The 20,527-nt window shown below is 37.3% G+C and overlaps 1 protein-coding gene across 2 annotated transcripts in view; it reads left to right on the top strand.

Annotated features, from left to right (window-relative positions):
* The window catches only part of LOC109830691 (protein DETOXIFICATION 21-like), a 30,684-nt gene continuing 10,364 nt past the window's right edge, over nucleotides 208-20,527 (top strand). Inside the window, exons 1-8 of one of the 2 annotated variants that reach the window (XM_020398045.1) lie at nucleotides 208-775; nucleotides 5,353-5,894; nucleotides 6,468-6,554; nucleotides 6,719-6,775; nucleotides 7,025-7,263; nucleotides 7,342-7,460; nucleotides 7,547-7,633; nucleotides 18,442-18,537. In XM_020398045.1, the coding sequence (XP_020253634.1) occupies nucleotides 506-775; nucleotides 5,353-5,894; nucleotides 6,468-6,554; nucleotides 6,719-6,775; nucleotides 7,025-7,263; nucleotides 7,342-7,460; nucleotides 7,547-7,633; nucleotides 18,442-18,525 (1,485 nt within the window). In that variant the 5' untranslated portion in view covers nucleotides 208-505 and the 3' untranslated portion in view covers nucleotides 18,526-18,537. Of the gene's footprint in view, nucleotides 776-5,352; nucleotides 5,895-6,467; nucleotides 6,555-6,718; nucleotides 6,776-7,024; nucleotides 7,264-7,341; nucleotides 7,461-7,546; nucleotides 7,634-18,441; nucleotides 18,758-20,527 lie in introns of those variants that run through there. The other variant, XM_020398044.1, reaches the window with a different exon arrangement.

The following is a 20,527-nucleotide window of genomic DNA, read 5'->3' on the forward strand; positions in this document are numbered from 1 at the left end:
CATCAGATAATCCTCCTAGACTCGGATAACGACGTTCGTCATCTTCTCTCTATCTCGAGCTGTGTACGAATACTTATAAGCATTTTTAGACGCCTGCAGTAAAAACTCTTAAACAGGATGAAATAAATTTCCATCTTATAGTCTGTCTACTAATCTCCAAAAACATTATATATTTGCCTCCACTCCTTTATTTTCCCTCCTTCCATCTTATCACTTTGGAAAGAAAAAAAAATCCCAAAGTTTTAACAACCAACATCTATTCAACCAGGCTCTTTCAGGGATTAGATTCCGGACCGAGTTATAAAAACAAACAAACAAACAAACCATATAAACTCCAAACAATCGATTAAATAGCGTAGAACAAAGTAGTTGCGACGCCTGACCAGCATCTCGCTGCCCAAGTTTCAACAGCGCTCGCTTGCTCTTCTCTTCATCATTCGTTGCCCCTCTCAACAACCCCCAACACGTCTCTTCATCCCCAGAAAAGAAAGGAGAGAGAAAAAGAATGGGAGATGATAATCTCAGCGCCAAGCTTCTCCACTCTAGAGAGAGAGAGGAGCAAGGAGAGAACAACGAGGAGATCAACTTGAGGGAGAAGCTTGCGGATGAGAACAAAAAGTTATGGGTAGTTGCAGCTCCATCAATCTTTACTCGCTTTTCGACGTTCGGCGTCAGCGTTATAAGCCAGGCATTTATCGGTCATATCGGTCCTACAGAGCTGGCAGCCTATGCGCTTGTGGGCACCGTCGTCCTTCGCCTCGCCAATGGATTGTTGGTTCGTTCTCTTTAATTTGCCTTTCTTGATTTCATAGCCATTAACGTATTTGAATTTTTCTTCTTTATGGAAATTTTGTATTGATTTTGGACTTGGGTTTTGGGTTCTGAAAATGGGTGATTTATTTGCTGCTCATCACCTTTTCTGATCCTCAACTTCATTACTAATTTGAATCCTGATTGCTTGATACCTCTCTCTTCTTTTTTTATTTTTTTAAGTTCTCTTGACCCAAAACTTCTGCTTTCTTTTAGAGCACGTGATTGTACTATCTTTTTGCGCTCCCCTCAACTTCATTATAATTTGTATAAAAGCTTGCGGTTTTCTTTAATTTTTTTTTTTTTTTGCTTAATTTATGCACACCCAAAACTGAAAGCCCTCATTTTTGGGCTTAGAATTAATGTACATCACCGTGATTTCAGGATGATACAACATAAAAAAGGGACTTAAGATTTCTAATACGTATGATATTTAGGTTCCTCAACGTCCTTACTAATTTACATTTGATTTTGATTTGTATAAAATCTAGCTTGCATATTTCTTTTCTTTTTTTAAGTCAGTTCTGGTCTTTGGATCAAAATATTGCATACTTATTTCTGAAGAAGATGTGGGTAGTTTTAAATTTCGAACAACTATGGTAATTTAAAAAAAAAAGTAAAAAGAAGAAGAAGAAGACAGTTCAAACAGTTGACACGTAGACATTAATAAGGGAGAGGTAGCCTGGTCCACGCCATTTATGGGATTTAGAGACCTGTCAGCTATACCTATCCTTTTATATCAATCTGTGGCCTCAAGCGGTGCCCTGCGATTGGGACCATGTTTAATGAATCTTGCTGTTGTGCTTGATGACGAAAGTGGATGCACGACCACGCAACCGCTCCAGGCCCCAGTAAGGAGCAATCTTTGACTGCTCATATTAAAAAAAAAAAAAAGTATTTGATGGTGGGATTACCGTAATAGCTTTTCCTTCTATTTTTACTATTAGATAAACAAACAAGTGCTAGTTTGGGCAACAAGAGTTATGGGCTAAGAGTTTTAGAAGAGCTTAATAGTAAATATATAGAATTAACTGAGGTTTTCTTGGTTGTTTGTATTGAGAAAGAGTAATAATTCTATCTAGGCTAAATTGCAAAAAAAAAAGCCCTATTGTTTCACTAAGGGGCTGTTTGGTTGCACACTTTTTGAGAAAACTTTTCTCAAAACATCTGATAATGGCAAATTTGTAATTAAAAGTTTTCCAGAGATTTCTGTAAATTGTGTTTGGTTCAACAAAAAATTTACAGAAATATTTTCTATAAAATATCAAAACCTACCAAATTTTACAAAAAGCAATTTCCTCTCAAAATGAGAGGAAATCACCAGAAATCTGACACATACCATATTCAGGGGCGGATCCAGGATTTTAGTTCTGGGGGGGCCACGTACAAAAGATAGATAAAAAAATTTCTTAATATAATTTTATTCACAAGAGATATACCACAACCCAAATAAAATGATTAGAATAGCCAACATCAATATCTCCAAAATATTGCACAAGTACGATCACTCTAAAAATGAGGTCGTATGTAGCAGATTTATTAGTCTTTACCAACCATTGACACAACTCAGAAATGGTTGAAAGAGTTTTGAAGTCTGACCCTTTGACTACATTATGCTCATAATGTTTCAGTTGCATCTTCAAACTCTCTTTTTCTTCACTTGTAAAATCTTGTGCATAAAACTTGACAATAATGCTCTTTTCTTGAATGAATCCATTAGTGTCCACAAACCGCAACACAATAGACATTTGCTCTTTTTTTTGACTCATCACGGGCTTCATCAACAATAATGCAATACTTGGCAACTCCAATTTCTTCACGAATTGCATTTTTCAATCTCAGTGAAAACACATGAAGTATTTGTTTTTGAATATCATGAGTTGTATATTTGGCATTTTGGGAGCTTTCGCAATTGCCTTTGAAAATTCGTCATTCTCCATGGCCAGCACATCCAAAAATTCAAGAAAATTGCCACGATTGGACGAACTAGATTTCTCATCGTGGCCTCTAAACGGAATCCCTTGGAGTGCAAGCAATCGCACCACAAGTACGTGAGCTCTTAACCGAAGACGATTTGTTGCAACTTGTTCAACATTGAAGTTGTCGAATCGCCTTGATATATGCTGCGGTTGGTTCATCAAATCCTCACATGCCTTTTCAGCATTACGATGGGGTGAAGATACATTATCTTTTCCTATTTCAATGAAACCCCCTTTATTAATCCCTTAAGAATAACCCCCTTTATTAATAAACCCCCTTAAGAATAACCATTCGCTAAATACCTCTTCATAAATTTCTAATTTCAATGAAACCCCCTTTATTAATCTTGTTGCTGCTCATGGTAATGTATTTACTATTAATATATACATAAAACCCCTCAAATAATTAATATTCACAAACTAATTTTTTTCCCAAATTAGGAATAGAGCACCCTAATTTTCTCCCCCAAAATTTTGAAGGGGCTTGAGGAATAGAGCACCCTAATTTTTTTTCCCAAATTTTGGGGGGCCGTGGCCCCCCCTGGACTGTATGTAGATCCTCCCCTGACCATATTTAATTAAAAACCTACCAAATCTTGTTATTTTCTATAAAGTTATGAGCTATTTTCTTGTTTTGAACCAAACAAGCAAAGTACAAAAAACAAGAAAATTGATACTTTTTTATTTCTCAAAACTTTTCCTATAATTTTTTTAAGAAATACAAGGAAATCATATTTTAGGTGGAAAACATTTCCTATAATTTCTAGAAATTGAACCAAACACCCCCTAACATTGCAAAAAAGTAACCTTGATTTGTTTTAAAACCTTGCGAAAAAAAAATGACCTGAAGTTCCCGCACCTTGCAAATAAATTCCCCAAAGTTAAAAATATGCTGGACATTAATACCCTAAAGTTTTGAAAAGGTTGCAAATCGATGCCCACCATCATATAGCTATTAGAATACACTGGGAATATACCCACGTGAGCTGTCATCTATTGTTTTTGAATAGTTGAATGACACTAAAGTTGATTTAAATTACAATAGAACCACCTCTTCTTATATTACTTGTCAGGGCAGTTTCGTCTTTATGCAATTTAGCCTTCTATCTATTTGCAGGAGTTATGGAGTAAGAGTTGTGCTTAAATTTGGTGGTCTTATTAGAGAAACAATCCAGCCAACATGGTTCATAGCATTAATAGCATTAATAGTGCACCAAAGTGATATCAACTCTTGGATGTTGGGACGTCGGGGGCATGTGCATTCGTATGAGGGATGATATCCCTTTGGTGCACTATTGATCCAATATACCAGGTGCATTGCGCGCTTCTCGTTTTGTGGGGGTGGTATTAGGTGGTCTCAAGGTAACAATAAACCCATCAGTGCACTCTTCAACTCTTGGATTTTTAAGGTTGTTCGGAAAGACTTTCGAAGAGTGTAGCTCAGGCTCTCTGCATTTGTCAAATGCAGATTATGGGCTGTAAAGAATTTTAGGGCCTTGGGGAGCAACAGGGGAGGGAGGGGTTTCCATAACGCAGAGGGGCCGCAATGGGAAGGCAAGAGTTCTATCACTTCCCTAAATGACTAATAACTTGCCTTTTTCTTGAAAAGTATATTAGAAACTAAAACCACCTTATACTGAAGGAATGAGTAAAAATTTTCTTTGCTATATAAGACAAAAAGGTAAAATATTGAAGATAAATATATTTTGAAAACTATTGATTTTAGGGGCTGTTTGTTTGCCCAAAAAATGAGGAAATGGGGTGCCACATGGGATTTAGGGAAATGTCAATAGTGCCACATCAGATTTTGGTTTCAAGGGATTTCCAAATCACAAGTTTGTTTCGTTGTGTGATTTAAAGAAATGAGGGTACCACTTAGGATACCACGTCAGATTTTGGAGGAAACCCATTTCATACCAAAACCCTCTGAAATGGGTGGAAATGTCACATCGGGCAATATTTAATTGCCCAAAACACTGTTGAAACGGCGGATGAATATTAAAAGGTAATATTTAAATGCTGAAATCACTATTAAAACGACGGCTGAGTTCTTTTTTTTTTGTTCAAACAAACCCAAGAAATGAAAATGTAGGATTAAAAAGCAATATTTAAATGCTGAAATCACTATTGAAACGACGGCTGAATTTTCCATTTGTTTGATTTCAATGTGAAACAAACGAAATAAAGGAAATACGGGAAACCCTCTGAAATGTCCTGAAATGGGTTTTCAAACACTGTTTTCCATTTCTTCTTTTTTTTCGGAAATGTACCAATCAGAAACCAACTGAAGTTACCCTGACACCTCATGTGGGCTCCGCTCATGCGTCTGACACTTCCCGTACCTTACTCATGCTCCTTGGACGCTCCTTGGACACTCCTTGGACATATGTATATATTTATTCAGATGTGTGCTCAATTATATTATATATGTTTAAGTTCTAGAGAACATAAGTCCATGGCTCGTGCCCTGAAAATATTTTCTCTGGTGGATTCAAAATTTATGGCCTATGTTGTTTAAATTATAAATCAGCTTGTAACCTCACTTCCTACTACTACTTTGCAGTTGGGCATGGCAAGTGCACTTGAAACTCTTTGCGGACAATCTTTTGGTGCAAAGCAATACTACATGTTAGGTGTTTACTTACAAAGATCATGGATCATCTTATTCATAACAACCCTAGTTATCCTTCCTCTATTCATCTTCTCAACTCCACTCCTCATTCTCCTCGGTCAAGACGAGGAAGTTGCCAAAATGGCTGGAGTAATCTCCAAGTGGTTCATCCCGTTCGTGTTTTCCTATATGTGGTCCTTCAGCCTTCAGATGTACCTCCAGGCACAGAGCAAGAACCAAATCATCAGTTATCTTGCTTTCTTGACGCTTGTTATCCATGTTAGCCTCTCCTGGCTCCTGACTGTAAAGCTGGGGCTTGGGCTTGCTGGTGTAATGAGCTCGATGATAGTGGCAATGTGGATCCCTGTGTTAGGCCAGCTGGGGTTTGTATTCTTTGGAGGTTGTCCTCAGACGTGGACGGGGTTCTCTTCGAGTGCATTTAAGGATCTTGGGTCAATGATGAAGATCTCTTTATCATCTGGTGTCATGCTTTGGTATTCAAAGTCAAATTCTTGACTTATCGTGTTGTTGCTTTAAGGGTTAATTGCGGACAGATCCCCTGCAGTACCATTGTTTTGAATTTATTACTACTCTATTTTTGTTGTTGCAGATAGAATCTCTGGGTGAACATTTTATTAGTCATTCCCCAGATGGTGTCTATTTGTACAGAAGAGTACACTCTTGCTCTGAGGGTAACAAAGTAAATATTTTCACCCAGGGCGTCTATCAGTGACAACAGAAGTAGAGTAGTAGTAAGTTTAAAACAAGAACACTACAAGGGGCCTATCCGCAATTAACCCTTCCTTAAACTGCATGCTCTTTTGGCGAAAAATCTTTTGAAGAAAGCTTTTCTAACTCAAACTTCCTAGGTCAAATATATCTGAAGAGCTTGACTTGTGGGGTCCACCCGCTAATGGTCTACATGCTCTAGAGCCTTGAATTAGGGAGCTCGAGTTAGAATAGAACTGTTCAAAAGTTTTGGTGTCATGTAACAAAATGGAAGAATTTTTTATAGTTATATGCAATTTCTTTTCAGTTTTTCACTTAAGCTTATTTGTTATTTTCAGTTTGGAGTTTTGGTACAACACAATATTGGTCCTGCTAACAGGACATATGCGAAATGCAGAGGTTGCTCTTGATGCACTTTCCATATGGTACTAATATGATTCCTGAAACTTGTAGTTTTCATATAATGTTTCATTTATTTTTGTTCTAAAATTTGTAGTTGTTTCTTATTAAAGTCTTATTGCTGCCCTTTTCTTTTCCATTGACATTTTCTCTTTTGCTTTCCATTGACATTTTCTCTTTTGCTCGACAGCCTCAACATTAATGGATGGGAGATGATGATTTCCTTTGGCTTCATGGCTGCCGCAGGGTACTCTTTGAAACAAAGCTTATTTAACATGCTTTCTTTTGCCTTTTATCCTTTTCATTGTTATTATTCTATATATACTTCTAAGTTTTCTTTATGTCCCTCAAATTGAATAGAAAAAAAAAAAACCATAACAGGAACATTTACAAGTGTAATAAAAACCTGAACATTGTTACTACATATTTTTCTTCCTTTACTCGAACAATTCGTTTATATTTCTTGGATTGATATATTGCTTTTCGAATTTTGCAGTGTGAGAGTGGCAAATGAACTTGGGGCAGGAAATGCAAAACGTGCAAAATTTGCAATTGTTAATGTGGTTCTCCAATCCTTAATTATTGGAACTGTTCTTTTCGTGCTTTTCCTTCTGTTCCGGGGGAGAGTTGCCTATATATTCACAGATAGCTTGAAAGTGGTCAAAGCAGTCGCCGATCTATCTCCTTTGTTGGCTTTCTCCATACTTCTTAACAGCGTTCAACCAGTTCTTTCAGGTACATAAATCACAATAAGGACTAACTTTAGAAGTTCTCGTATATAACTTGTCTTTTAACCATTATTGTTATTTACAGGTGTTGCAATTGGATCGGGTTGGCAGGGGATAGTAGCTTATGTAAACATAACGTGCTACTACATCATAGGAATTCCTGTTGGAATTGTGTTGGGCTATGCTCTTGATTTGCATGTTAAGGTATCGCTCATTTCTTTAGAGCTACCACTATTGAGATGTTTCGTCCTATTGGATAAGTGTGTAAAAAGTTTGTGTCCACTTTGCAGGGAATTTGGATTGGGATGTTGCTTGGCACAGCTATTCAAACTCTAGTACTTGTCTGTATCACCATAAAGACAGACTGGACTAAGCAGGTAAATATTTAAAAAGACCCTTTTCGTTCGATTCTAATTGAGATCGCAGATGAAGTTAACTTTGTATATCAGGTTCTATCTCTCCATATAGGAGGTGAGCTTTGTAAATGATTATTTGTATATGACATCAAAATAACCCATCATTAAAACTATTACTACACAGGAAGATAAATCATCTGGGGAAAAAAAATCATATAATTAACTACTAGCATAGAGGGTGAAGTAGTTAACCCCATGGACCTATCAGCCTTTCATCTTCCAATATTACAAAATAGTAAGTGAATTGTTGGGAAATTACTCAGATTTCCCTAGTGCCAGATTTAAGAGAGAGCGAAAATAAAATGCGCAAAATTGGGGGACACACAAGATTTACGTGGTTCGGCACAAAATTACCTACATCCACGGGCTGCTGCAGATCTTATACTGAAAGGGGGGAAATTACAAGCACTCTGAATATTGCTCTGATATTCTCACTGAGTACTCTCTCTCTCTGTTTTTCACTCAGAAATTACAAGCACTCTGAATATTGCTCTGATATTCTCACTGAGTACTCTCTCTCTCTGTTTTTCACTCACTGAGTTCTCTCTGGCTCAGTACTCTCTTGATATTCTCACTGAGTACTCTCTCTCTCTGTTTTTCACTCACTGAGTTCTCTCTGGCTCAGTACTCTCTTAGCCTCTCTACACAATTTCTCACCGACCCTTGATTGTTTCTTAGCAGTTGAAAGGATGATGAAATAAGGGAAGAGTGGGACCCTATTTATAGGTGCAGAAGCTCCTCCCTTCTTATTTTTTTCTTCCTCCCATTTTTTACTTTTGCTCCTGCCTTTCTCTTTCGGTGGCATGAGAAGTTTGAAAAAAAAACTTTCTTTTGTGTGCTTTCGGTGGTCTGCACACATTCTTTGACTAACAATCTCCCACTTGAAGACTGATTTTAATCTGTCTTCACACCTCGATCTATGCAGCAGCTCTTCCCGGTCTTCATACTATTGCAGGCCAACTGAAGCTGAACACAGCTTCAGTTTGTTAATAGTCACCGTCTTTGTCAGCATGTCTGCCGGATTTTAAGCTCCACTGATCTTTTCAAGCTTTAAAATTCCATCTTCCAGAAGTGACCGGATAAAATGATACCGCATCTGTATGTGCTTCGTTCTGGAATGAAAAGACGGATTCTTCGCTAGATGAATAGCACTTTGACTGTCGCAGTATAAAGCATTGTTTTCTTGTTTCTTGCCTAATTCATCCAAGAAACTTTGAAGCCACACCATTTCCTTGCTGGCTTCTGTAACATCGACATATTCTGCTTCAGTTGTGGAGAGAGCAACTATCTTCTGCAATTAAGAAGTCCAACTCACTGCAGTACCTCCTAGAGTATATACATATCCTGTAGTGCTCTTTCTGATATCAACATTTCCTACTAGATCAGCATCTACATAGCCTGTTAGTATTGTATCTCCACCTTTGAAACAAAGTGCTTTACCTGTGGTGCCCGTAGATATCTGAGGATCCATTTGACTGCTTCCTAGTGTACCTTGCACGGATCATTCATGTACCTGCTAACAGCTCCCACTGCTTGAGCAATATCTGGTCTTGTACAAACCATGGCATACATCAGGTGTACGAGACCTTCACCATATGTGCACGCTCTTCCTCTGTCTTCGGTGACTGTTCTTTAGAAAGTCTGAAATGAACACCTAAAGGTGTACCCACTGGTTTAGCATCTTGCATATTAAACCTGGAGAGTACTTTGTTGATGTACTCAGCCTATGATAACATCAATATCCCAGACTTCGTGTCTCTCTTGATCCTCATTCCAAGAATCTGCTTTGTGGCTCTAAGATCTTTCATTGCGAACTGCTTTGACAATTTCTGCTTCAAATTTATAATCTCTTGCAGATCTGATCCTGCAACGAGCATGCCATCAACATATAACAATAAAATAATGAAGCTATTGTCAAACCTCTTGAGATAGCAACAATGATCTGCTTGACATCTAGTGAAATCGTTGTTGCCCATGAAGTTGTCAAATTTCTTGTACCACTGTCTGGGATCTTGTTTTAATCCATACAAGCTTTTCTTCAAACGGCATACTAGATTTTCCTTGTCTATCTTTATGAAGCCTTCTGGTTGCTTCATATAAATCTCCTCCTCCAAATCACCATGAAAGAAAGCTATTTTTACATCTAATTGCTCAAGATGTAAATTCTCAGCAACTATAATTTTTAACACCAGTCTGATTGTAGTCAGTTTCACGATCGGGGAGAAAATTTCATTATAGTCAATACCTTCCTTTTGCTGAAAGCCTTTGACAACCAATCTTGCCTTGTAGCGCTTGTTCCCATCATGCTCTTCTTTGATCCCGTAAATCCATTTGTTATGAAGAGCTTTCTTACCTTGTGGTAATTCAGCTAAGTCCCATGTCTGATTTGACATGAGCGAGTCCATCTCATCTTGCATAGCAGACTCCCACTTGACTGAATCCTCCACCTGCATTGCTTCATCATAACACTCTGATTCACCACTGTCAGTCAGCAATAGATAGTGCAAAGAAGGCGAATAACGTTAGGTTGGCTTAGGAATTCTGGAGGAGCGTCTCACTTCTGGCGTGCTTGGTTCTTCTTGAACTGCTTCAGGGCTAGTCTGAACATCTTTTTCAGAAATCTCCTCAAATTCAGCAAATTCTTTTATTTCAGCTTTTGTACTGGAGCTACTTGATTCTGCAATTGATCTGTCTTTGTACATCACATTCTCATTGAATATAACATCTCTGCTTTTGATGATCTTCCGATTTTCATAGTCTCAAAATCGGTAACCAAACTCATCACCACCATAACCAACAAAAACACATTTGTTAGATTTGGCATCAAGTTTACTTCTTTCAGCAGAATCTATGTGTACATAAGAGATACAACCAAAGATTCTTAAATGTGAAAGGTTTACCTCTTTTCTGCTCCAAGTTTCTTCCAGTATTCCACCATCCAAGGGAACAGAGGGACCGCGATTGATTAGGTAGGTTGCGGTATTGATAGCTTCAGCCCATAGAAACTTGGGCAAGCCGGTATGTATCCTCATGATTCTGGCACGTTCATTCAAAGTTCTATTCATGCGTTCTGCTACGCCATTCTGCTGCGGTGTCATGGGAACTGTTTTCTCCATCTTGATCCTGCTGTTTGCGCAAAACTCTTTGAATCTACTGTCTTTGTACTCTCCTCCATTGTCTGACCTCAACTTCTTTATCTTCAAACCAGTTTCATTTTCCACCATGACCTTCCATTTTCTGAAGGTATCAAAGACTTCTGATTTCTTCTTTAGAAAATAGACCCACACCTTCATTGTAGAATCATCAATGAAGGTGACATAGTACAGTGAGCCTGCAAGAGATGAAACTGGAGATGGTTCCCATACGTCGGTATGAATCAATTCTAACCTTTCTGTCTTGGGTGTCTTGCCAATCTTTGCAAAACTGACTTTCTTCTGTTTGCCAAAGATGCAATCCTCGCATAGGCCGACATCTACATTCTTCAGATCCGGTAGCTTCCCTTTTGACAGAAGTGTCTTCATCCCTTTCTCGCTCATATGGCCAAGCCTTTGGTGCCATAGGTTTGATTTTTCATCTGCATCTGTTACTGCAATGATATTCTCTAAGTTAGAGGTTATATAGAGAGTACCACTTTTCTTACCTCGAGCAATGACGAGTGCTCCTTTGGTAATCTTCCATTCATGCCCCGAGAAGGTTGTACAATAACCCTCTCCATCAAGCTGTCCCACAGAGATCAAATTTCTTCTAAGACCAGGAATATGTCTCACTCCTTGCAGCTTCCATGTGGTCTGATTTGGTAATTTTAATCGGATGTCTCTCTTGCCAACAATCTTCAAGGTTTCATCATCTGCTAGATGTACCTTTTCGAAATCACCGCTGACGTAGTTTTCCATGATTTCTCGGCATGGAGTGGAATGAAAAGATGCCTCTGAATCAAGAATCCATGATTCAATCGGACTGTTGACGCTTAGAATCATAGCATCACCTTCTTCCTCGGTCACGTTGGCAGACTCCTGTGCGCCGGTGTTTTTCTTCGGTGCCCGGCACTCCCTTTTGAAATGACCCTTCTTGCCACAATTGTAGCACTTGAAGTCTTTCTTTCCTGATCTAGATTTGCTCCTTCTAGATTTTGATCTGCTGTGATTTGAAATTCTTTCTGAAGTTCTTCCCCTAGACTCCGTGTGTAAAGCTGAGGAGGTTGAAGCTTCACTTGATTCTCTCCGCCGAATTTCTTCACTAAGAATCAGATCACGAACGTCATCGAACTTTAACTTGTTACTTCCCGATGAGCTACTCACAGCTGTGACTGTAGCGTTCCAGCTTTCTGGTAGAGAAGAAAGAAGTATCAATGCTCGTACTTCTTCATCAAATTCAATCCCAACTGAACTCAACTGGGTTGTGACTATGTTGAGTTCATTGAGATGTTGAGCTGTCGATGCGCCTTCCGTCATTCGCAAATTGAACAGCCGCCTCATCAAGTGAACTTTGTTTGAGGCAGAGGGCTTCTCGTACATGCTGCAGAGAGCCGCCATAAGACCCGTCGTGGTCTTTTTCTTTGCTATGTTGAAGGCAACGTTGCGGGATAGCGTCAATCGGATAACTCCAAGGGCTTGTCTGTCGAGGAGAGCCCACTTTTCATCCTTCATATCATCTGGCTTCTTTCCCGAGAGAGGTTGATACAGTTTCTTTTGGTACAGATAATCTTCGATCTGTATTTTCCAAAAGCCGAAGTCCGCACCATCGAACTTCTTAATTTTCACCTTCCCTTCGTCTGCAGCCATCGCTCCTACTCGAATCTGATTTTCTCTAGATCGTTTCTGACAATTTCTGCGAACCACCTTGTATTAAGATACCTCTGCCGACAAGTCAGTACCGCCGGCAAAATTCCACTATTCACGAAATTTACTATTCACATGAATAGTAACCTTACAGAAATTTGACAGACGTCACAACCAGAGCTCTGATATCAATTGTTGGAAAATTACCCAAATTTCCCTAGTGCCAGATTTAAGAGAGCGAAAATAAAATGCACAAAATTGGGGGACACGCAAGATTTACGTGGTTCGGCACAAAATTGCCTATATCCACGGGCTGCTGCAGATCTTATACTGAAAGGGGGAAAATTACAAGCACTCTGAATATTGCTCTGATATTCTCACTGAGTACTCTCTCTCTCTGTTTTTCACTCACTGAGTTCTCTCTGGCTCAGTACTCTCTTTCTCACTGAGTACTCTCTCTCTCTGTTTTTCACTCACTGAGTTCTCTCTGGCTCAGTACTCTCTCTTAGCCTCTCTACATAATTTCTTACTGACCCTTGATTGTTTCTTAGCAGTTGAAAGGATGATGAAATAAGGGAAGAGGGGGACCCTATTTATAAGTGCAGAAGCTCCTCCCTTCTTATTTTTTTCTTCCTCCCATTTTTTACTTTTGCTCCTGCCTTTCTCTTTTGTCAACAAAAATAGCTGAAGCTTTCGGTGGCTTTTTCATTTTTGTCAAAAAGTGGCTGAAGCTTTCGGTGGCAGCCAATATTTGACCAACATGAATAAATATATAAATTAATAATTATTAAACAGATCAAATATGGGTCAGATATGGTATTTATATATTCGCATCTGTTTACTAATCACGGATATGAAAACAAGTAGACATGGTTACGCAAAGGAAAACCGTAATTCAATTTCACCAAAATAATTAAATTGGTTGGCTGTCGAACTAAACTGAATACTGGTTACTCATTCGTTCAGCTTAAAGCTCGACTAGTGGCTATGGGGTATTCTGGACATACATGTGAAGTTAATTAATTAGAAATTGCATAATTCTATGTACACTTTACATGTTAAACGTTTGATCCAGATGCACACGAAGCGGAACACTAATGTCTTCTTCCGGTTGTTGCCTTTATGTTGTTCAACCTTCTGATCCTAGCAAAACTTGATCCAGATTCACCTTTGTGTTTTCAACCTTTCTCCAACCAAATACTTAAAACTAATTTACTGCTTATTCCTTTTTTTTTTATGGTCTTGTTGTTTTCTTTATCCATGTCCTGTCTACGAAGGAATTAGGTATGGGTTTCTTTGTGTATACATATACTGATAAACTTCTCTATGCAAGTTAAATCGCTAAGACTTAGGTAGAAGTAGTTAGAATAAATTTTTTTATCTGCCAATAAGCACAGGTTACCCTAAAAAACAATAAACATAGTGTGGAATTCACAGCTGATCGGTGTAGCAGAGATGATAATGTTATGACAAACTTATGGCTATAAAATGGTTGAATCAATTGAAATGGCTTGGTCATGTACAATTGAGTCACTAAATGTAAGATTACAGTTAATGGAGACAAGGAAGACCAACGACAGGCCTTAGAGAACTTAATTAAAAGCAATTAAGAAGGTATGGTAATAGTTAACTCAATGAATATATCATTTCGGAATGTTAGAGGATTAAATAAATCCTCTAAACAGCACTTGGTGAAGCTATTCTTATCTCAGTATCATCTTTCTTACATAGCTTTGCTTGAAACAAAGAATAGAGAAACCAGACTGAAGGATGTAGCAAAGAAAATTGCAAAAAACTGGAATTGGCTATCTAATGTCAGTAATCATGGAAAACTAGGATGTTAATTATGTGGGATCCAAATTTACTTGACATTCAAATTATCAAGAAATCAAATCAAAGTATCACATGCAAAGTAAAATCCTTGGATGGGAGAATGGACTGTGTTATCACTTCAATATATGGTCTGAACCAAATGCAAGGAAGGAAGGATTTATGGATGGAATTGAAGATGCTTTAACAATCCATTGGAAATGAACCTTGGCTCTTATGTGGTGATTTCAACACTGTTATCAGTAATGAAGAAAAGCTAGGTGGCTCCATTCTTTCTGAAGCTGACACAAAGGATCTTAGAGAATTTATTGAAGATTGTAATTTAAATCATTTAAAAACAACTGGTTGTTTTTATACTTGGAACAATAAACAAGATCAAGATTCAAGGGTGTGGAGTAGATTGGATAGGGCTCTGGTGAATGATGCTTGGATTCACTTGCACACATCTAGTCAGGTTGAATTCTTACTTCCTAACTTTTCTAATCATTCCCCTGCATTAGTATCTTTGTTTGATGAGTGTCCAGGTGGAAAGAAACCTTTCAAATTTTTTATTATGTGGATAAAGAATGCTAGTTTTCTTCCAAATGTTACAACAATTTGGCAAACAAAGATTGATGGGTATAAAATGTACTCAGTTTGCAAAAAGCTTAAGCAATTAAGAGGAGCTCTTAAAGACATTAACAAGAAGCATTAATTACAATATCAGTGAGCAAGTTCAAAGAGTTAAGTTTGCACTTGAAGAAGCTCAAGAAAACCTGCAGATTAGTCCTCTCAATCCAGAATTCATCAAAGAGGAAAAAGAGTGTATTGCTAAATTCAACAAGCTTCAAGATTGTGAACTTTCTTTTTTACAACCAAAAGCTAGGATTAAAGGGAGTGTTCAAGGGGATAGGAACACTAATTTTTTCCATCAAGGATAAAATCAAATAGACATCATAACAAAGTGTTGGTGCTCTATAACAACTTGGGACAAAGAATATCTGATCAAGAAGAGATTGCCAATGAACTGGTGTCTTATTATAAAGGCTTGATGGGGGCATCCACAGTCACTCTTTTACTTAACATTCAGGTCATCAAAGCCGGGACATGCTTAACTGAATCACAAGCCAATTTCCTTTCCAGACCAGTTTTGAAAGAAGAAATAAAAAGTGCTATTTTTTTCCATGGATGATAATAAGACTCCAGACCCTGATGGATATAGGGTAGCATTCTACAAATCAGCTTGGCCTGTGATTGGGGAGGAGGTATCTGCATCTATTCTAGACTTCTTCAAGAATGGAAAAATGTTGGGAATAGTCAACTCTACTTCCATCACTCTAATACCAAAGGTAAAATGTCCTAAATCACCCTCAGAGTTCAGACCTATATCCTATTGCAACCGCCTCTATAAATTCATATCCAAGATTTTAGCAAATAGAATTAAACCAATTATGGGGTGCATTGTAAATGAGGCACAAAGTGCCTTTGTCAAGGGAAGGCAAATTACTAGCAACATTTTCTTGGCTCATGAGCTTGCAAAAAATTATACCAAGAAGAACATCTCACCAAGAATCATGATGAATATTGATATTAGGAAAGATTTTGATACAATTAACTGGAACTTTTTGAAAGAAATGCTTCATGGGCTGTGGTTCCCTACAGTAATGATTAAATGGATCATGGCTTGCATATCTTTTCCTAAGTACTTTGTTTCTCTGAATGGTTCATTTCATGGATATTTTGAAGGAAAAAGAGGGTTAAGGCAGGGTGATCCCCTATCTCCATACCTATTCATTTTGGGCATGTAATACTTGTTGAGAAAATTGGACCTTTTAAAAAGTGACAGGCTTTTCAGATATCATCCTAAGTGTAATAAGCTCAAAAATTTCACATCTTATTTTTGCGGATGATCTGCTTCTCTTTGTCAAAGGGGACTTGTATTCGGTTCAAAAGTTTATCAATGCATTAAGGATTTCAGTGAGACCACTGGTTTGGAAGCAAATATGGATAAATGTTCTATATACTATGGTGGGGTGAATGATTCTGTCAAAGAGGCTATACATAGTTTCTTGGGCTTCACTGAAGGCACAATTCCTTTCAGATATCTGGGGGTACCACTGATTAGTAAAAGACTTACAAGTGAGGATTGCAATCCACTTTTTGAAAAAATATCAAGCCAGTTTCATAAGTGGTTGAAACATAATAACCTATCCTATGCAGGGAGACTTCAAGTAATTAAAAGTGTGATTCTTGGTATACAAAACTTTTGGACATCAAGTTTCATACTTCCTGTTAGAATTACCCAGAAAATTGATGAGTTATGCAGGAAGTTCTTATGGGGTAAATCTGAAAATTCTTGTAGTGTTCCATTGGTATCATGGGATAAAGTTTGCAGTGGAAAAAGACAAGGTGGCTTGAGTGTATTCTCTGCTTCTATTTGGAACTTGGTAACAGCTTTAATAAGCTTATGATATATTCATATCAGCAAGGAAGTGATGTGGGTAAAATGGATTCATGGACACTACTTAAAACACTCAGATATCTGGCGTGTTAATGCAAGAACAGGAGATTCCTAGTGTTGGAAACAGCTAATCAAAATCAGGAATAAAGCTTTGGATGATTGTGGAGGTGTAGACAACTTGATACAAATCCTAAGTTCCTGCTATAAGAAATCAAAAATTTAGTTGTCTGCAGTTTATGCAAATTTCTCCCCATTTACTCAGAGGTGCCCTGGTTCAAGACAGTATGGGGGAAGATGAATTACCCAAAGAATACATTTGTGTTTTGGCTTGCGACACAGAACAGACTTCTTACTCAAGATAGATTGATGAAAAGAGGAATTATTAACACAAATACATGTTATCTGTGTTCGATCACTCATGAGTGCAGGAATCACATGTTTTTTACCTGTTCTTTTTCAAAGGAAGTGTGGTTATCTATCATGGACTGACTTAAGTTTGAATGGCAAGCCTGTGAGTGGGATATGATACACTGATGGACTGGTTTAATACCAAGTTGAGAGGCAATGGTTTAAAACAGAATATGAAGAGGATGGCAATATCGGCAACCATATACAGCATCTGGAGGGAAAGGAATCTCAGGTTCTTTCAGCAGAAAACAAGAGGCACAGTTCAAGTGGTTCGGAATATCAAAATTGATATCTTAACCATTTACATGAACAATCCTATTTCAGCTGAAAATAGAGATTGGATTCTATCTTTGTAAAAGTTAGATATAATTGTTGTTAGAAGTTTTTGTTAGTTTCTCTTTGAAGAGATCTTGATGTACTAACTTTTTCAATTTGGTGAATGAATAAAATTACTTCATTGACCAAAAAAAAAGGAAGTATTAATCTAGGCTACCCGAAAAATTTGGGTTGAAGGTTTTGTTATAGTTTGTAGAATTTGAAAACTGGTTCAAAACAAATTACTTATAATTGTCTCTGAATTTGAAATTATCTATATCTGGAGCTCTTAGTTGAGTTTAGAATTTGGCTTTCAAATTATGCATACATTTATGACTATTTTCAGACCACAATTTTCTTATAAAATTGTGTAATTGTTAAATTATGGGTGGAAATGAACCAAATAATTAATAAATAGTTCGATAATCGTTCGAGTAACTATTCGATCATATTCGGTAGTTCATTTACCACCAAACAAATATTTTTTAGTATTCGAGTTTACTAACGAATAGAATTTAACCAGATGTATATTCAATTTGTTTGTCCATCAAATATTCGTTTAAATTTTGATCACTTGTTATTTATATTATTGCACATATGACGTCATATTTTTAACAGAGTTACCATTTTACTTAAGTTTTATGTACTGGTTTTAAGACTTACATGATTATAAATCTGTTTTCTAACAAAAATTTTGATTTAAATATATATACATCATATATTGTGAAGGAATAATTTTTTTATGAATTTAAATACTATTTGAAAATCAAATTCTTTAGCGGAATAAATATACTTTGATATTTTATAATTATTCGTGCATATTAATGAATATTTATCAAATACCAAATATTCGAGTTTGAATTCGAAAAACTCCATATATAAATATTAGAGTCCGCATTCGAATTCGATAATTTTAAACAAATACAAATACAAATATTTTAGTATTCGATTCGATTTGATCGTTTACCACCCCTATGTTAAATTTGATTTACTTGCAGGTAGCTGTTGCACGAGAGCGTGTAAGCAAGTGGCGCATGCCTCGGACTAATGGTTCAGAAAATGACCGACAACAACTTGCCTGATATATTCAAAAGGTTATTTATTTTCCAAACTTTATTTTATTTTTTAAAATATTGTTGCATGCAAGGGGTTGCTTAAACCACCCGGGCTTTTATATACTTTGGGTGCTTCACCTAAGGGAAGTCTCCCATTAGTGAATTGTAATGAATCTGAAATTTTGTGATTGTTTATCTGAGAGATAAGATGTCCTGTAACAAAATTGCCAGAGTCTCAGAAAATATAATTTTGTATCAAGACGGGGGCTAAAACATGCACATGTTTTCTTGAACAAACATACCCTTGCATAATTCAATAACCGGATTTGATGTGCAGGCAGAAAATCTGTTTCTGTCTTGAAGTACTTTCTATGATTGATGAAATCTGGCCAGACTTGGGATCTAAAATTGGATTCAGATTTGATCAGGGCCATTCTTGGATCTTAGTGAATCCAAATCCAAACTTGGCAGACTCATGTTTGGTTATAGATTTGATATCTATATTAGCGAGTAACCAAGTGGTACTTGTCTCGGTAGCATGAATGGTTCGATTTTATTTATTTTCTACTTTTGAGAGGATCTAGTTCCTCTGTTGAACTTGGAACTGCTATTTCTAGCCATGGCTAGTTCAAAATTACACTAATGACAGGGAATTTGTGAAGAAGATTGTGAGGGTTGAGAAAATAAGAACATAGAGATTTAAGATGAAACTGAGAAGAAGAAAACAATTCTTATTCCTTCATAATGTTTTCAGTATTACAACTTCTCGTTTATACCCTCTCCAATACAATACTCTTCACTGATTCATTACTGGTTACATGTGCACGTGCACAAACAGTAAAAACAGATCACAAACAGAATTAACTACTAACAAACAAACTTAACTAACTAACAACTTGTAATTGTCCAACTGAATTCTGCAATCCCTTGTCATAAGCACATGCCATGGTGTGTCTTTGCACATTACCCCTTCCTCTACATATATTCAGCTTCAGCTCCTCATGTAATGCCAGTGTTGTCATGCTTGTGCGCAGTCTTCAGCTCTTCGTTTGACTGCAGTTCCTGACAATTCCCCCCACTTAAATTTGACCTTGCCTCAAGGTCAAAAGCATGAAAACGTTTAACCAAATCCCAATAAGACTCCCAAGTAGAATCTAATGAAGAGCGTTGCTTCCACTTAATTAAAACCTGGGATATTAAGTGGTTACCCTTTACAATAGACCTTCTGTCTAAAATGTGCTCAGGTTCATCAACAATCTCTGAGACATAACTAGGGAAATCATCTTGTAAGATAATGTCAGTACCCACTTTCTTTTTCAACTGGGATACATGGAAAACTGGATGGATATGAGACTGTGCAGGTAAATCCAGCTTGTAAGCAACTTCCCCTATCTTCTCCAAAATTCTATAGGGACCATAATATTTGGGAGATAGTTTGTGAGGCTTACTAGAAGAAACATTGATTTGTCTATAAGGTTGGAGTTTGAGAAAAACCCAATCATCTACAGCAAAACTTCTGTAACTCCTGTGTGCATTAGAAAAACGTTTCATATTTTCTGTAGCACGTTTCAAACTGTCCTTTAAGAATTTCAGAGTTATATCTCTTGAGAATAAAACTTCATCAACTGCTTCAACTCGACAACTCTTAGGGATATAGGAGAGTAAAGGAGGTTGTCTCCTATATACCACCTCAAAAGGAGTAGTCTGTGTAGAACTTTTCCAAGTGGTGTTATACCAAAATTCAGCCAATGTTAACCATTTACTCCATTCACTAGGTTTGTGGCAGCAAAAACACCTCAAATAATTCTCCAAATGTTGTTAGTAATCTCAGTTTGACCATCTGTCTGAGGATGGTATGCGGAGCTGAATTTTAATTGGCTTCCTTGCAACTTGAACAATTCCTTCCAGAACAAACTAGTAAACAGTGGGTCTCGATCACTCACAATTGATTTGGGTATGCCATGTAATCTGAAAATCCCTTCAAAAAACACCCGAGCCACTGTCTGAACTGTGTAGGGGTAGGAAAGTG

The sequence above is a fragment of the Asparagus officinalis genome, chromosome 2 (genome assembly GCF_001876935.1).
Source record: "Asparagus officinalis chromosome 2, Aspof.V1, whole genome shotgun sequence".
In the NCBI taxonomy this organism is placed as follows: domain Eukaryota; kingdom Viridiplantae; phylum Streptophyta; class Magnoliopsida; order Asparagales; family Asparagaceae; genus Asparagus; species Asparagus officinalis.